Source organism: Notothenia rossii (genome assembly GCF_949606895.1).
Source record: "Notothenia rossii genome assembly, chromosome: 8".
NCBI classification, from domain to species: domain Eukaryota; kingdom Metazoa; phylum Chordata; class Actinopteri; order Perciformes; family Nototheniidae; genus Notothenia; species Notothenia rossii.
Window position 1 is genome coordinate 42,868,577 of NC_136906.1, and position 18,692 is coordinate 42,887,268.

At 41.2% G+C, this 18,692-nt stretch overlaps 2 protein-coding genes across 7 annotated transcripts in view; one reads left to right on the forward strand and one right to left on the reverse strand.

Annotated features, from left to right (window-relative positions):
* Nucleotides 1–18,692, reverse strand: part of slc5a6a (solute carrier family 5 member 6a) — a 160,875-nt gene that overhangs the window by 120,381 nt on the left and 21,802 nt on the right. Inside the window, exon 1 of one of the 6 annotated variants that reach the window (XM_079642355.1) lies at nt 7,586–7,604. The exons of the other annotated variants lie outside the window; for them this stretch is intronic. The gene's annotated coding sequence lies outside the window, so the exon portion shown is untranslated. Of the gene's footprint in view, nt 1–7,585; nt 7,605–18,692 lie in introns of those variants that run through there. 6 annotated transcript variants of the gene reach the window in all.
* On the forward strand, nt 7,801–11,780 carry LOC307014457 (uncharacterized protein). The gene is made up of 2 exons (XM_079642367.1): nt 7,801–9,488; nt 9,917–11,780. The coding sequence occupies exons 1-2, from the start codon at nt 9,420–9,422 to the stop codon at nt 10,673–10,675; spliced, it is 828 nt and encodes a 275-aa protein (XP_079498493.1). The 5' UTR covers nt 7,801–9,419; the 3' UTR covers nt 10,676–11,780.

The window sequence follows — 18,692 nt, forward strand, 5'->3', positions numbered from 1 at the left end:
CCACCACAAAACCTGCCCTAACAATCTCCCAATTGATGGTCTTTAACAGTAAGAAGCAGGCACGGAACATGGATTCACCAAGCTCAGCACGTACAAGGCACACCCGAGAAACTCCACTCCCTCTATATCTTTCCCTCAAGATCCATGCAGTTACACGAAGTAGGGGGTTAGTTGACACACTGTTCAACCTGGGATTGTGTGTTTCCTATGACAGGCTGCTGCAAGTCACATCAAACATTGCCAATGGTGTCTGCCAGCAATTTAGGATGGAAGATGTTGTGTGCCCACCAAAGTTGCGTAATGGACTGTTCACAACAGGAGCTGTGGACAATATAGACCATAACCCAAGTTCTGCAACAGCCAAAGATTCCTTCCACGGCACTGGAATCTCACTAATGCAGCATCCATCACACACACAAAGCGGAACTGATCGTGGTGTACTAGTGATTAGTCAAGATGGCTCTTCCACCAAGTCAGTGAAACCTCTGCCAACATCATACACAGTCGTGCCACCAGCTTCCCTCCACAAAAAGGAATTTAGTGTGCCACCTGTACAAGGTCCTGTGAGACCCTCCACCCTCCTAGTTTCTACAGCCGCCACAGAGGATGAATATGCATGGCTCAGAAAAGTCAAGACAGCTGTTGAAACGTCAGCCATTGATGGCATGATATCGTGGTCTGCCTACCATGCCTGTGTTCACCATGCCGTCATCCCTCCTGCAGCAATCAATGCATTATTACCTCTCTTTCTTGACAATGCACATTCAGTAGCAATGATTCGGCACTCTATGGAAATCGTAAAAAGAGCAATTCAACATGTGAACCCTGGTCAGATTCCTGTCATTGCTGCTGACCAACCACTGTATGCTCTCGCTAAACAAGTACAGTGGACCTGGCCAGACACTTATGGAGAAGATCACTTTGTGATCATGTTTGGTGGTCTACACATCGAAATGGCTATGTTGAAGTTGCTGGGAGACTGGCTAGACGACAGTGGCTGGACCAATGCTCTGGTCCAGGCTGATATTGCAAGTTCTGGAACAGCAAATTCCTTCATACATGCCAAACATGTCACCAAGACCCGCCATGCACACCAGGTCACAGCTGCAAGCCTCTATACACTACTGCAATGAGCATACAATGAAAATTGCATATCTGATGATACAGATGCCATGCCACCTGACAGTCTATCTTTTGAGGAGTGGTGCATACAACAAGCAAAGGCTAGTGTTCACTTTGACTACTGGCATAAGACCCTGTCATTGCATCTTCTCGTTTTGCGGTACATGAGGTCCATTCGTGAAGGCAACTTCCAGCTGTACGTGGAATCCCTAACACAGATCATGCCCTGGATGTTCGCCCTGGATCACACACACTACAGCAGATGGCTTCCCGTACACATCCGTGATATGATGACTCTTGCGGACAGACACCCAGATGTCCTGGCAGAATTCAAGTCTGGACATTTCGTGGTGCACAAAACCAGCAACCAGTTCTCTGCCATGGCACTTGACCAGTGCCATGAACAGAACAATGCCATGGTCAAAGGTTCTGGTGGGGCTATCGGACTGACTGGCAATCCAGAAGCACTCAGACGCTGGATGGTAGCAGGACCAGAAATCGCCAGGATCACTAAAGAGTTTGAAGAACAGGCAACACACCAACAGCATGGACCCAGTGACTCTAGACACCATGACCAGCAACCTGGAGTGTAAGCCACATTCCTGAAGGAGGTTAAGGCACTTGTCACGGTGCTGGAAGAGATGGGGAATCCATTTCTAGAACACAGCCAAGATCTTTTAGTCATTGACACAAGAGACATCGTTGATACCCAAGTTGCTGATACTGTAAGAAGGATTTATACCATTGGTGAGGAGCAGTACACCGAGTTTGTGACCCAAAGGCTGGAAAGGTGTACAACACCTATTACACACCCTCTTCCAAAAAAAAAGTTGCCACTATTCAGCAGACCACCTGTGAAGGTCAAATCAAAAGAGAAAGCACAATTCGCTGCACTGAAGAGTGACTGTGGTCTTTTTTCAAGGCTGTACATCTCATGTCAAACACGAGATGGAGACATCAACCACTTCTTTTCCCACGAAAACCAGGCAGCACCTCCAGCTCTGTCAAGTGGAGGAAAACTTCGGTTCGGGGTTAAAGCAGATCTGCTTCGCTGCCTGGAGTCAAATCTGCTTGAAATCAAGAGTGTTCCTACTAAGACTGATGCAGTAATTCTAGATGGTGCAGCTGTGGTTCAAATGCTGAATCCAAAGTTATCAAGAACATTTCAAGAGTATGGAGAAACAGTGTTCATACCATACATCTCTGCTCAACTAGAGGTAAGCATCCGTGTTGACCTTGTCTGGGATGTATACCTATCTGCCAGCCTGAAAGCTTCAACAAGACAGAAGAGGGGAAATGGCAAGAGGAAAAGGGTGGCTCCCCTTACTGTGATGCCCAAGAACTGGAAAGACTTCCTTCGATGTGATGAAAACAAAACAGAGTTATTTTCCTTCCTGGCCCGAGAAGCCGTAAGTCTGCCAGTAGCACAGGGCAAGGAACTGTATGCAACAGATGGAACTGGAGTCCTCTGCTCTCCTGCCGATTCATGTGTGACCTGCCTTGCCCCATGTTCACAAGAAGAGGCAGACACCCGGCTACTTCTGCATGTGGCAGACGCTGTGCATAAAGGTTGTAAGAAGGTGACCATACGTACCGTTGATACAGATGTGGTGGTGTTGGCAGTGGCTTGTTTTAGCAAAATAGCTCCCGATGAACTGTGGGTTTCCTTTGGTGTTGGGTCGAGTTTCCGGTTTATCGCTATTCATGAAATGGTTGCCACAATGACTCCTATCCAATGCCTGACTCTCCCTGTCTTTCACGCTTTCACTGGATGTGACACCGTGTCTGCATTTGCTGGCCGTGGAAAGAAGATTGCCTGGGAGAGATGGAAGTCTTTCCCAGAGGTCAGTGATGCTTTCCAGGAACTCCTGTGCATGCCAAGTGAGGTCAGTGAAGATTCCATGTTACTGCTGGAAAGATTTGTGGTGCTCATGTATGACCGAACGAGTGAGTGCATGGAAGTGAATGATGCCAGGAAACAGCTTTTCTCCCAGAAGTCCAGGAGTTTAGAAAACATCCCTCCAACCCAGGCTGCCCTCAAACAGCACATCAAGCGTACTTGCTTTCAGGCTAACGTTTGGAACCAGTCACTGGTCCTGGACCCAGAGATGCCAGAGCCATCTGATTGGGGCTGGACAAAAGAAACCACTGGGTGGCAGCCACTCTGGACAACTCTCCCTGAAGCAGCAAAGTCTTGCCATGAGCTGATCCGCTGTAACTGTCAGAAAGGGTGCACTGGACGGTGCTCATGTGTCAAAGCTGCACTTAAGTGTACAGATCTCTGCTTTTGTTCTGGGGACTGTTAAGATTTTTGATCACTACCAATATGTGATCCTGACATGAAAGGACTGTGGGGTTGTTAACCACTTCTCCGTCCCTTGATGATGATTAAAAAGTTAAATAATAAATCAGTTAAAAAATTACTTATTATTTCAATGACTGTTGTTATTGGCATTGTTATTATTGTTATTGACATCATTATTAACCTTATCATTACTGTTATTATTTTGAAAATAAACTACCTTTTTGCATCGTTCACCACCCTATGTTTGCATTATTTGACCTCCACATTGATCTAAATGCATTTTCTTGAATTCTATTGGTCTCAAAGGTATCACCAACAGAATGGGCACCCTAAAATGTGTCGGAAATGACACCTTAAGTGTTTTTCTACAGTGTTTGGTTCCAAAGTGAGGCATTTTTGAGTATTATTGGCGGCCATCTTGGATTTGACCTCTCCCGGGCCTCAGAGGTCAAATCTGACTTCCCTCCACATCTGAAAATAAACCTCATGGTATAAACTAACTATGGTAGAAGTTTCATGTTTCTTTCAAAAAGTGCACAATTTCATGGTTATCCGCTCTACTATAATCAGTTTAAACAGAACAGATCTTAATGTTTGCATTCTTCTACCATTTTGTACAATAATTATAATGAATAAGTTCAACCAAACAAAAACTTACAGCTGATTAATAACGGTATCTAACTTGAGTTTTTATTATATCAAAAACCTGTCCACCAAAAGCGCGTCAGCAGCCTCCAAGAATGCTTCTTTCACAACTTCGCCGTCTTTGAAAGACTTCATGCGTTTCGCAAGAACGTGACTAGGGCTGAACGATTAATCGATTTTGAATCGAAATCGCGATTTGAAATGATGCGATTATCAAATCGCAAAGCCTGCGATTTTTTTTAAACTTTTCTTTTTGTGTGTCAGTCATCCACACCGATCAGAAGTGCTGTGATCCACATGTACCAGCCATTGTTAATCAATCAGAAGTGGCCCATGATAGAAGGTGATAGACAGATTGATCCAATCACCTGCCAAGTGCTTTCGAAAGTGCCTGCCCTTTCCAAATGGCTTCCAATGGAGCTTTCCTAGATGGTTTGATGAAACAAACCATCTGAGTCAGGTTAGTAATGCTCCATCACATGTTTCTATTACAGGGTGAATCTTAAACTGAAGCTTGACTTTAAAGCAACCCAATGGAAGTTACATGTAAGTTTAGTTATTTCACTCGTAGCTCGGGCTGCGGGACGGGAGTACGTTGAGTTATGGCCGCATTTTACAATAAACTTCCGTTGGGTCGCTTAAAAACAAATATCGCAATTCAAATCGCAATCCTAATATTTGTCAGAAAAATCGCAATTAGATTTTTTCCCAAAATCGTACAGCCCTAAACGTGACTGACACGATAAGATGCTCTTGTTGTTGGGCCTGGTGAAAATGGACTGCTGTGCATTTAGCTGTCCTTTCAGGTCCCTCCCCTTTTGGGAGCGTAGGGCAGAATTAGGAGGGAATTCCGTCTCGTAGCGTTTGTGAACTGTGTTGAAATGCCGCTCCTAAATTACCCTTCTTCGATAAAGCCACGCTCACATTGCAGATGAGACAGATGGACTTTGAATTGGAATAGATAAAAAAAAATCATCCTCCCACTCGGAGTGAAAATTATATATTTGGGGCTTTTTTGCTTCTGCCATAATTGCGGTCTTGTGTGTGTGCGGGGTCTTGTGTGTGTGCGGACTGTCACTCCTGTTGACACGGACAAAGTCAGCGAACTAGTTTCGACTGCCCACCAGCCACGCCCCGACACATTGGGTCACGCCGGCCAATCACAAAGCTTTGTTGCGTTCAAGTGCATTATTCTGGCACAGGAAGATTATGTTATAGGACATTAACGATAAAACAGAAAATTGTTGTTCTATTTTTAGACACATCTCGCGATCGACTGGGAATCTCCCCGCGATCGACCGATCGATTGCGATCGACTGGTTGGCACCCCTGCTGTCAAGGGTGTTTTTTTTTTCTTTGGTTTGAGAAGTGGGGGGGACACAAAACAGGGGGTCCTCTGCAATTAAACATTGTTCTCGATTTAATTCCATTTCCTGCCTTTCTACAAATATATATTAGGGGCTATGGTGTTAACTAATCCAAGAAAAATGTGTAGTGTATATAATGAGTGTGCAAACTTATCTATCCATGAACCTGTTTTATTTGTGATGACCTCACATCCTATAGGGGGGTCCGGGGGCATGCACCCCCGGTAAGATTTTTTTAAAGGCATCAATCTGGTGCACAAATTAAGAGATTTATGGATACAGCTATCAACACTCATATGAAACAGAACTGTATATATTTCAATACTCCAAAAGCCATTAGAATATGCTCACAACCAATAAGAAATCATTGATATACTCCTCTCTATATCTTTATCTTACCTAGTCTGCATTCTTTATTTTTATTTATGCGTATTTTACTAATCACTCCCCTTCCAAACTGTGTTTTTAATTTTTTACTGACATTGGATTTTTTTTTAACTTATTTTGAAGAACTATATTAAATAGATGGAAATATTTGTTTAGACCAAATTGTTTGAGACCCACTGAGATAACTTAGACTAAAGGTTACAATATAATCACTCAGCGAGTCCTTTACCTCCCTGAGCTGACGTTATCTCAGTCCGACAGGAGAGGACTCTCCATCTCCTTATTGTTGAAACAGCTTCAAATCTCGTTAGCTCCGAGCTAGCACCAGATGCTAACAACAACCCCCGTAACTCTCTCTGTCTCTCTCTCACACAAAATGCACTCCTGCCACACACACACACACACAGACACTCCTCCGTGACGATGACCACAAAAACACATTTGAAAAGTGGGGGGGACACAAACGGGAATTTGAAAAGACATGTCCCCCCTGTCCCCAGTGGAAATTACGCCCATGCCTGCTGTAGATCTATCAGCTGTTTATTTCACATGAGTTCCAGTGTGGCAGCTTTTTAATCACTGCTCCCCCTGGTGGATCCATGATCCATTGCAGCTGGTTTCATTATAATTTAATTTATTTATCAAGGGGGCCTATCAAGTCCTGCAGGGGGTTTTCCTTTCAGCAGGGGCCCACCCTGTGCCGATCACGGGCCCACATGGGTAGGGGCATCCGAAATGAGGTACTACATCTGTATGGAGATGTGATTATTTCACAGTGAATTAAGGAGGTATACATGCAACTCTCATATTACATTTAGTTTGGATTACTTCAAAAGATAATTATGGTGATGAACAGGGTGCTCTCTTTAGGTATATAATTGATTTACTTACGGTTTTAAGTTCATTGTGGTAATTCCTCAAAACAAAGTTAGAGAAGTCGGGGAACTTACTTATTTTCAAAGATTAGTCGGGGGATATACTGTATGTCTCAGGACTTCTTAACATTTAAAAACCTATTAATGTTTCATACCCACTTAACAGGAAGAAACTCAGCTAACTGTCGATATGAACAATTTTTACCTAAACAAATCAGAAATCTAACGCCAAGCATCTGAATTAGCCCTAAGCGAAAGAGTGCTAACGCACTTCGCACATAACTCACGGTAGCAATATTGTATACTTCATGTTATCTGCACAAACTAGATATTATATGAAAGCTGAGATTCCACAGATTCCATTGGTATAAGTATCATCACTGTGCGACCAAAACTCACGACAGCGAAAGCCAGGAAAGACAACACAGAACTTCACTTTACGTGGCCAAAATGGCAAATACGTCTTACCTTTGCTGTGTTCAAGGGCATTAAAACGCATATAAACACTGCTGAAGGTTAATCCAATGTCTCTGTGTCACTTTGAAATGATTACTGATAATCCATCATAACATTTATGTCAATAAGAGTAGTTTTCATATAGTGTATGAGAGCTGTTTTTTCTAAACCTCTCTAAAAAAGTCAAATTTCACTTGTTTTGCATCAATCTTGATACAGGGTACTTATTATATGTTATAGTTTGGATTCTTTGAACTATCCCCATCATTCAAGGGTGGTTTTCACTATAAGTAATGGGTTTTTTTTGGACGGAAACTATAATTTAATCTGAATTTACTTTAAAATAAAAATATCTATATTGATTCTGACTCTTCTGCATCCAACTCACAGGTGTATCATTGCTTTGAGAAAAAAGATTATTAATTTACCCCTTTTAGAAGTGAAGATATAGTCATTTGTTCTGGGCATGTTTTCGAGCCCGAGACCTGAAAAACAGGCTCAGGGCTTGTCTGTTACTGTTTCTGGAGCATAAGGGATATCTGTGGAAAGAAGGGAGGGAAAATGATACAAGATAAAGGATACGAAAACAAATTGTGACACAAAACTCTTTAATTAAAGTAGCCTCTTACAATAACAATGGAGTACTCAATCCAGTTAAAAGGAGCAAGATTCTAAATAAGATGAAGAAGGACATGGTAGGGGTAATGTTTTTGCAGGAGACGCACCGAACAGAGAATGAACATGAAAAGCTCAAGAGAAATGGCTTTTAAAAAATATTTTCTCATCATATAAATCAGGATATCGTAGAGGGGTGGCTATACAAATTTCAGGGAGGTTTGCATTTGGGAATTATCAGAAATTAAAGATAGAGAGGGTAGATACATAAACTAATTATTAATATTTATGCTCCTCCAGGTTCAAATTGGACTTTCTATAGACAGCTGTTTGACTTGATGACATCAAAGGTGGAAGGTATTATGATAAGTGGAGGAGATCTGAATATGAGACTTAACCCACAATAAGACTCCTCAACAGGAGGAATACCGAAGAACACAATTTGTAAAAAATTCACAACACTAACGTCAGAGCTAGGTATTATAGATGTATGGAGGGATTTGAACCCTATAAGAAAGGACTATACATACTTCTCAGCTCCTCATTCAATATATACAAGGATTGATTATTTTCTGATGTACAATAGATGCACAAGATGGCGTCTATCAACTTCCGGCGGCTGGGTGTGAGCCCGAGTACTTCCGGTCTTCGGTGTGGAGTTGTTTGGGGAGTTAGCGATATACATACGATATATAGAGAGAGATAGATAGATAGATAAATAGATAGATAGAGAGAGAGAGAGAGAGAGAGAGAGAGAGAGAGAGAGATAGATAGATAGATGGATAGCAAGATACATAGCATACAGTTAGCATACAGTTATCATACAGATAGCATACAGATAGCGATAGATAGCATAGATGATGAGCGGTAAAGAAAAGCGATTGGCCTTCCAACGGGTAAGAAAGTCGGCACTACATTGCTGTGTGCCCCTTTGTACAAATAAGTCCCGTTATAATCGGGAGATAAGTTTCCATTCATTTCCTATTGATGCTGAGGTAAAGGCTCAGTGGCTGATCAAGGTCCGTAGGGACAATTTCAGCCCCACAACAAATACCCGTGTGTGTAGTAGGCATTTTCGACCAGGAGACTTATTGGTCACAGCTGGAGGACTGAACAGAGTAAAGAAAGGAGCTACACCTGTTCTCTTTGCTTGGAATAACTATGAGCTACCTACACCAAGACGTAATGTTTGGGAGCGTCGGCCGAGGGCAGAGAGTCCCACCCCAGAATTGACAGCTGAGTACGAGGTGGAAACACTTGCGCCGCCGGATCATGACTACTCTGTAAATCCAGCGACGGCAGTGATGGCAAATCAGGTGGCCGACGAGAACGAAGCCTTGAAAATCTAGGTTAGGGAGCTCCAACACCAGCTGGAAGTGTTACAACTGAGATCTCGTTTCGGGATACAACGCCTGGCAGGGTTGGACGAGGACATTCGTTTCTGCACCAGGTTTGTTTATAAGGTTTGTTTATAAGGCTATCAGGATGTTGTTATGGCCACTAGTTTGATAAACACTTTTCATTTGGGGAAGCTAATTTAAGAAACAAAACTATGTCTAACATGAACAATATTACATTCTTAGATTTGCCATATACAAGCATTTCCTCGCCTTTTGGAAATTGGTGGAGCCTGCAGCCAACACCAAGATGGTGCGGATCACCAACGCCAAGGCATCCTCTGCCAGCAGCTCGGATTCCTCTCAACCATCAACAACGGTAAGCAGCATACAAGCATGTATGTATATTAATAATTATGCACGCTGCGCACTATTCCACCGTTTAACAAGTGCATCACATCACATCACATCACTCACAAAACACACACGCACGCACGCACGCACGCACGCACGCACGCACGCACGCACGCACGCACGCACACACACACACACACACACACACACACACACACACACACACACACACACACACACACACACACACACACACACACACACACACACACACACACACACACACACACACACACACACACACACACACACACACACACACACACACACACACACACACACACACACACACACACACACACACAACAAACCCCAGGAAAATGTGTTACAACTGTACCCGGTCTCCCCTATAACAGTATCTACAGTATGCCTAACACTTATTTGTTTTCACAGAAACTTCCACCCATAGATGAGCTGCTGCTGTTCCTCATGCACCTGTCAGTGGGCCTACATCTGAGGGATCTAGCAGAACGGTTTGGCATTCACCGCACCACAGTCAGCAGAATTATTTCTACCTGGACACACTTCCTCTACCAACTACTTGGAAGCAAATGTATGTGGATCCCACGCGAAGTTGTCAAAGCTCACCTTCCACCAGAGTTTTCAGCTTTCCCTGACACACAAGTGGTGCTTGACTGCACTGAAGTATTCTGCCGGACTCCATCATCTCTCCTCCTGCAGAGTGAGGTGTTTTCTACATACAAGTCGCATGCTACATTCAAGGCCATGATCGGCATGGCACCACATGGTGCCATTACATTTGTGTCTGGCCTGTATGCAGGATCTATGAGTGACCGGGAGATCTTCAAGCTGTCTGGCATCGGGAGCCTGCTCACACCAGACATGGCAATAATGGTCGACAAAGGGTTCCTTGTGGACAATCTGGTTGAGTGTAAAGTGTACCGGCCTGCCTTTCTGCACATAAAAACCCAAATGAGCAGGGAGGATGTCAGGCAGACTCAATCCATTGCACGTCTGAGGGTCCATGTGGAGAGGTGCATCAGAAGAGTCAAAGAGAACAAACTATTTGACAAAGCCATACCACTGTCTGTGTGTGGAAGCATTGAGGAGCTCTTCAATGTGGCTTGCTTCCTGGTCAACTACCAGAACGGACCGCTGGTAAAAGCATGGGCAAGCCTGGGCAGCAATTAGTGATGGGGATTATTGCTCTTTGAAGGGAAAATAAGTGAAATAATCACCAGGATAAGGATTGACTGTATTGCCAGACCTAATGTCAATAATCTTCTTTGTAAACATGACACAAGGTGGCACCATATCCATGTCAGTGAATGTACTACTTTGAATTTACCCTCTGTATGTGTTAAGTAAATAAAGTTGTCTTGCCTTGAATGAAATTCATGCAACTCTTTATATTAGATACTGTGTTTTTAAGTGGCGATAGAGATTATTTGTTGACCCTGTTTTAAAGGATAGTTTGCCTTTACAAATGGTGCGCTTTATCACTGCCTGGGTTTTGGTTGAAGTGCATCCAAATGCTGCTGCGTTTGGCTCATTTTCCATTTTTCATTTTCAAAAGGATCGGCTAATGAATATAACTAATATATATATATTATATATAACTAATGAATTATAACCTCAAAACAAATGCAAACAAAAATAACATAGGACAATACAAAATATAATAAATCCACAATATGATAACATGATGTAGTGTGGTACACTAATGTTTCATTTCATTTCAAACCTTTATTTATTCAGATTGGTCCCTTGAGATCATAGATCTCTTTTACAAGGGAGACCTGCAGCAATTTAAGTTCCACATGAAACATAAAACAACATAAAAACAAACAATAGAGGATATCATACAACATATTTACATACTTATCAACATTTAAAAATACCCATAGTTTCAGAAAGCATTTAACTTAGAGGTGCTTTAAAAACATTCAGAGAAATAAAATTGCTCAATTTCAATTTTAGCTGTAGACTGTTCCAAGCAAGTGGAGCTGTGCGCATAAAAGTTGTCTTACCTAAGACAGTCCTTACTCTTGGCACATCTAACAAGACTACATAATGCGATCTCAGACAATAGCTGCTTGCAACTTTCTGCTTTATCAGTGAACAGATGTAATACAGGAGTTTACGGGAGATCTATCTATCTATCTATATATCTATCTATCTATCTCTATCTATCGTATGTATATCGCTAACTCCCCAAACAACTCCACACCGAAGACCGGAAGTACTCAGGCTCACACCCAGCCGCCGGAAGTTGATAGACGCCATCTTGTGCAACTAGCCTATAAGGACAGATACAAGGTAGAGAAATGTAATATAAGAGTAATGAATCTTTCGGATCATAGCCCAGTATATATGTACAGTTGTGGTCAAAAGTTTACATACACTTGTAAAGAACATGTATGTCATGGCATATCATGAAGTTTGGTTCTTTTAAAAAGGTCCTTATACATCAAACTGACACCAAAGAACAGGTCCCGACAGAACGTCGCCTCACGTCTCCTGCGTCTTGGCCATGTTTCGCACTGGAACACAGAGTCAGAGTGATTTTTTTGGCCGGCGGCCTTTAGTCGACAGCCTCCTGATTCAACATGTTGAATCGGCGGCGGAAGGTGTCGGCACTGCCGAAAAGACACGACGGTGCGGGACACACCAAGACACACCAATCTGAGTAGGGCGACACAACGCTCATCGACGGCCCGATATCTATCGACATCTATCTACGGCCGAAATCGGCTTGGTGTGTAAGGGACTTTATGAATTTATTATGGCTCTTCTGAACATATGATCAAATCTTCTGGGTCAAAAATATACATACAGCAACAGTAATTATCAATGTTGGTGATGTAGAAAGTTATGTCAATCAATGTAGCTTTGTGACCTGGCCTCTTAACTTATTGTCAGTGATTATAATTGACTATGGCTGGTAACCCATTTCAATAGGGCTCATCTGATACAATCATTAGAATATCCATTCTGAAAAGAGTAATAATTGACAGTAAACGGCAGATATATGGAGGAAATGGAACATTTGAAAGAGAGAATAGGACTTTTTTTCTGAATGTCTTATGTTATTTTACTCATTCAGTCATTCCTCGTATTCTATTTTATTTTTTGTGATTTACCTATTTGGTTTGATTACCTTTCCCCCCTCCCTCAGTTTGCTATTATTCATCTCACTTATAAAACAGATTGGAAAAGGAGGACAGGGTAAACATATATGTAGGGAGAAGAGTCGAAATAAGCAGATGACTAAGGAGGGTTGAATGTGTATAGATATATGTTTATGCAAATGCAGAATATACATGTGAATACACAATGGTATTGAAACAGTATGTATGAAAATTAAGTATTGACTAATGGAAAGATTTCTACTGGCAATTTACATTATGATTTGCTGATGGCTGTAATTGTCATTGTTTAATTTTGAAAAATAATTATAAGAAATTGCAAACTGTCGGATGGATATGTGCTTTTATTTTTCAATAAAAAGAGAAGAGAAAAAAATAAAATAAAAAGCTGCAAACTGGTGGCAACTAGGTTCATTATGACAGATTAAATCTAAAGTATTTTGGTTAAGACTACTTGATATCTTGTTTTTACTGCTCTTGGGTCGAAATTCCTGCTGCATCGTGCCAGTACAAACAAACGGAGATATGGTCCCAGCTGTTTTTGTTTTGGACGAAGAGCTTTTTGAATGAAGATACACTAGATTGTATCAATTCAGGGCTTTACAGGTCAAGGACACAGTTAGTAAGGTTAGTAAGTAATAAAATTGTACAACCATGCTAGCACCTCTGTGAGGATACACCGATTGGTGCCACTATCCACAGAGCAACGCAGCTAACTTGGCTAAACAGATTTTAGTCATCCCTTTGATCTTCATCCTTTAAGTTTTATAATGCAAAATATTGTATAAATGTTCTGATTCTGTTGCTTGTCCAATTTGATTAAGTGTAATTTGGGCTCACTGTTGGCCCTGCTGATGACTAGAAAACATTGCTTTAAGGTTTCCAACCAAAAGACACATTTTGGCTTTACTGGGGACAGTGTCAAGACATAGGATATCTGTTTACCCACCGTCAAACTTTTTTAGAAATACTTTTTGGAATACCACATGGATATAGAGGAGAAGAAATGTCTGAATGCAAAAATGCGTAATTCTATGCTTTTTGTAGAAACTATCTAAACAAAATAAAAGTTTGGGATGACGTGGATTGATCCCGATGCATATATGCTACCAACAATTGTAATAGACGTGTATGCATTTTGCATGCTTACAACTAGGCATAGAATAATTTCAGTAATGATTAAACTTTCAGCTGAACCCTGGCATGCCCTGTGAAATAACCGAGAGCAAGGACTGTAAGAGGAAGATGCAGACGAACAAGAGGCATCTCAATTTGGTTTTATGAAAAGCAAAGACAAGAAGGTACTGACAGGTGAAATAAGAATTGCCACAACTGATTAATAGGTATTTATCTGTTTTTAAAGACACTTTTGAAAATGTTGAAATGCATGGGCTGTTCCATTGAAGACTGATTGTAGCAAACAAAACGTGACATGCACGTGTTTACGCAACACCAGATAATAATGAAAGGAGAATGGTGTAAGTTCAAAGCTTGTGTGCAATCATTAGCCTGCAGAAGCATTGATAGTTTATCATGCCAGATTATTGGAAAAAAATGTATCTGAGTAAATAAATACACAATACTTTTAACTACGCTCAACTGCTGGTAAATAACTGTCAACCAGAAGGTCAAATGTGACCCTGAAATATTATACATTATTTTTGCATCCCAAGACTTACATTGTTTCACATAAATACAAAACACAGCATTCAAATACATCAGACATAACAAAAAGTGGTTTAAGTGCAGACCATTTAATCCCCCCTTTTACATTGAATGTTTGACTCTGCAGCACTGAGTCCTACGTGGATCCAAAACTTAGGAACCAAAGTTCTTTAACCTTGTGTGTTCAACCCAGAGACTGTATATATAAATGGACGTAGTGTCCGTGACGTCACCCATAGGATTCTGCAGAGAAGCCCTTAGTAGGCGGAGTCGGCCACTAACGGCTTGACAGCGATGTCAGAGTCTAATCCTGCCTGCTCCGAATAAGGGCAAAGAGGCGTAGCCGAGGCGGGACCTGCTGCCTCCGAACTGGAAGTAAACAGAGCTAGCTCAGGCTAAGAAGCTGAGCTAACATGAAATACATGCATACCAGGTTACTGCTAACAGTGTAGTTCCCCTATATAAACATTACATTCATAATAAAATGGGACAATCTGTAAGAGAATTAGCTATATTTTGTTATTCTTAATCCTTGTCATTCACACGTTAAGAAAAGACGGACTCCACCGCCCGGACCTAACGGAGCCGCGGTGGGCTAGCTCCGGGACGCCGGCTGGAGCTAGCCCCCTGCGGCTCCGTTAGCTCCGGCGGCCACCACTGGGATAATTGGGTCCCCTATTAACATTTGCTCCCGTTTAGCATTATGGGCGTCATAGCCATAGACTATAAAAGTCTTACCCAAGGCTGAATCATAAACAAAAATGTATATGTATGTATAAAGGGTTACGTCCTTAGCTGGCTAATAAGTAACAAGCTAAGCTACCAAGCACACAAACATGTGCGAACGGGACATGTATAATATTATCATTTTAGACTTCTTGGAAGTTCTGTTAGTACATTCAAGCGCACAGCACAATATTTTAATTGTCTGGTATTTGTAACAATATTCCCTAAAAGGCACAATCACCACGAACACGGCTAAAGCGTCAAGTACAGTAACTACAACTAACTAACGTTGTAGCCTCTATGGTTGTAGCCTAGCAGAGTGGAAAAGTTGCTGTTAGCTGACAGTGAGGCATGTACATGTCCATCAAAGTGACCACGCTCTAATTTATGCAAAATCTTTAAGGCTTAATATTAATTAAACAGATGAGTTGAGAAAAAATGCACCCCCCCAATCCATATTCATGAAGGGGGGATCTAACTATACAGAGAATATGGTTTTTTGAACCACGATGTAAACATGTTTATTTCTGCTGTAAAGTTGGGCATTTTAACACGGGGGTCTATGGAAATTGCTCCCTTCTGCAGACTGCTCCTACTGGCCACTAGATGAACTGCAGTTTGAGGCACTTCCGTATTAGCGTCCCGGCTCTTCCCCAGAGTTTGCCGCTTGGTTCAACCCAAGGGTTTAAATCAGGGGTGCCCACACTTTTTTGGCTGGTGAGCTACTTTTGAAATGACCAGCTAACCGAGGTCTACCAACCAAAAATAAAAACCCAAATTGCAAGGGTTGCTGAATAACACGTTTTATTTTTACATGGGATAACTACAATAGGGCTGCAACAAACGACTAATTTGATTATCGATTAATCTATAGATTAATGAAACGATTAATCGACTATTCGGACTACTACTGTGTGCCTTGCACAATTTCTCAAACGCTCTTATTTAGCCATCAACTTTTAGATTTAGTTTGAGGTTGTTTTAGGCATGTGGAAACTAACAATGAAGACAATAAAGATTAATACTTGATTCAAAAATACATATATTATTAAATTAACTTAACAAATTGTGAACAAAATTAACATTGCTTTTTATTTGAATTAAATAAATAATATTTCACATCAAAAGAAACAACAATGTTTTAACAAATCTTATTAAATAATCTGATGACAGAACTGGAAACAGAATAGCTGAAACTTTAACAAAATAAATAACTCAGTTACCTCTAATCATTAACCCATGTTTGTATAATGTAGTTAACTCCGTGTGTTGCTGCTATCATACATAACACCTGACGTGGAAACGTTACTCGTGGATGGGGCTACAGTGCTACTCGAAAGACAGTCGAACCCGGTGCATTCCTCCGTCTGAATGTGGTGCACTTTTGCTAAATGTTTAGACAAATTGCTCGTGTTACCGCCCTTACATGCTAAACACTTTTGGTGACGAGCATTGTCCACCTCAAGACGGGTAACATGTAACCACACCTTGGAGCGCTTCTCTCCACCATCTCCTCCGTGTGTTGCTGCATGTAGCAGATGCGTGTGTGTAAACTGCCCCGCCCCCTTGCAAACAGACGGGGGAGAGAGAGATCTCTTCTGGATTGGAAAGATAGAAAATACGTCTTTTGCATGTTAGAAAAGAGTTGGCGACACTAAGGCTAAGAGATAATGTTTGTGTAGCAATAATACATGACCTTTCTCTTTCTCAACTCGCTACTCGGAGGGAAGTCGCTGTCATATGCCTTGTGAACACTCCGATAATGCCTCTCCACGTTACCTTTCTTTGGCAGAGCGACGCTTGCTTTACAAATAAGGCAAATAACCTTTGAATGTGACATCACAAAAAAAGATTCTCCCTCCCATTCTGTGTGGAAGTGGTATGTCTTTAGCTTTTTTTCGCTCGTTCCCGCACTCATTTTGTTGTTTGTCTCTCCCGGCACTTGACTGATTTTGTATCGCTTTGCATTCTGTGTTAACAGACTGGAAAGCAATAGGTCGCTTTTTCTGTCAATCAAGTCAACTCCTGAATTAAGTGGCAGGGAGGCCAAAGGAGGAGGGATCAAAACCTGTTTTGTCTATTTTAACGGAGCTGGATTTTTTTTAATTTATGAATGACTCGCGATCTACCAGCATTGCCCCCGCGGTCGACCGGTCGACCGCGGTCGACGTACTGGGCACCTCTGGTTTAAATCATCTGTGTGATGGAAAAACCTAATATATTTTTAACTGAAATGAGAGGGGTCTGCTCTAATATTAGTAGAAAAAAAGTAATCTTTTAGCAGCCAATACGCAGTTTGAAACTGTGACTCAAACATGTGACCCAAAACCTTTGAAAAGATCCGTAGCATATGAGCCGTCTAGCTTCAAGATGAACGGAGAGAAAATGGATTACATACTGCAAACCACTTTTTATTGGAAAATTCAAGTGTAGACAACTAGTCAATTATTTCAGTATTCAAAAAGAAAGGTCAGGACATGGAGTCACGCCACCCTATTATCCCTGCACATTAAAACATTTGACAAACTGTCCAACTTTGTATGAGGAACAATTTACGGTCAGGGAAAGTGCTTAGACTGTAGCCAAAACAGTTATTACAGAGTGTACAGAGAAAGGCTTTAACCTAAACACAATCAAAGAGCCATGTGATGTGATGCAGCAGTATTATATTTGATATTTTAGTGGGAATGCTGTTAACAGCATTCCAACTAACTGTTCTTCTACGGACGAAAAGTTTATTATTCCGCCGGTATTTTGGCCCTCTTCTCCTCCCGCATTGAACATCGCAGAAACTCTGTTCAAACATCAAAACGTTCAGCTTGGTCGGGAATCGATGGCTATTACTTTTCTCATTCATAACTTTCATAATTCCAGAGATACATCCCATAATACATCACATTTTTAACATTGAAGTCAATGGAGAAAATCTTCAGACTTCAACAAATCTTCATGCAATTCAACTGCTAACTGTTCATTCATACTTTCACTCAGACACCTCATTCCAACTTTAAAATGTTACACATCTTTCTGATATTATTCGTGTAAAACAACTTTTAAATCTGATTCTTACTTTTAGAGATATTAAACATTGTTCAGACCTTGTTTTAGAGCTTTTCTGGACATTTTAACATTAACTAGAGTGTGTGATATCACAGCTAGAGTGGAGGACAGCTTGAAATTCGCATTCATATATTTTTTTTAAACTGCCACAATTCCCAAACCCTACATTCCTGAGAAATAATTTATCATGACAAACGTAGCAAAACATCTCGTAGCTTGAAAAACGACAAATAATTAAGCAAAAATGATTAAACAAAATGCTTTTTGAGGGCATGAAGTGACAAAAACGTTCAACATTCCTCCATTAAACCCCATTGTAATTTCAGGCAGATATTTCCTCACGGCAGCAGCACACCTTTAGTTAAACTGCCAAAAAGGCCACATTATTAACCCGAAACTACACAAAAATTACACTTCAGATACTCAACTTCCTTGACATGCTTCACGTTTTGAAATTTCACAGATATCTGTTACGGTTCTTCCACAAAACGTTCATATGTAAGAGGTTTATCTCTCATTCAGAACAATGAAGCCTTTGATCTCTACAGAGCTTGTTAGCTCAACTATAAACACCTGTGTAATGGAACATGATGATGTCATCACTCCAA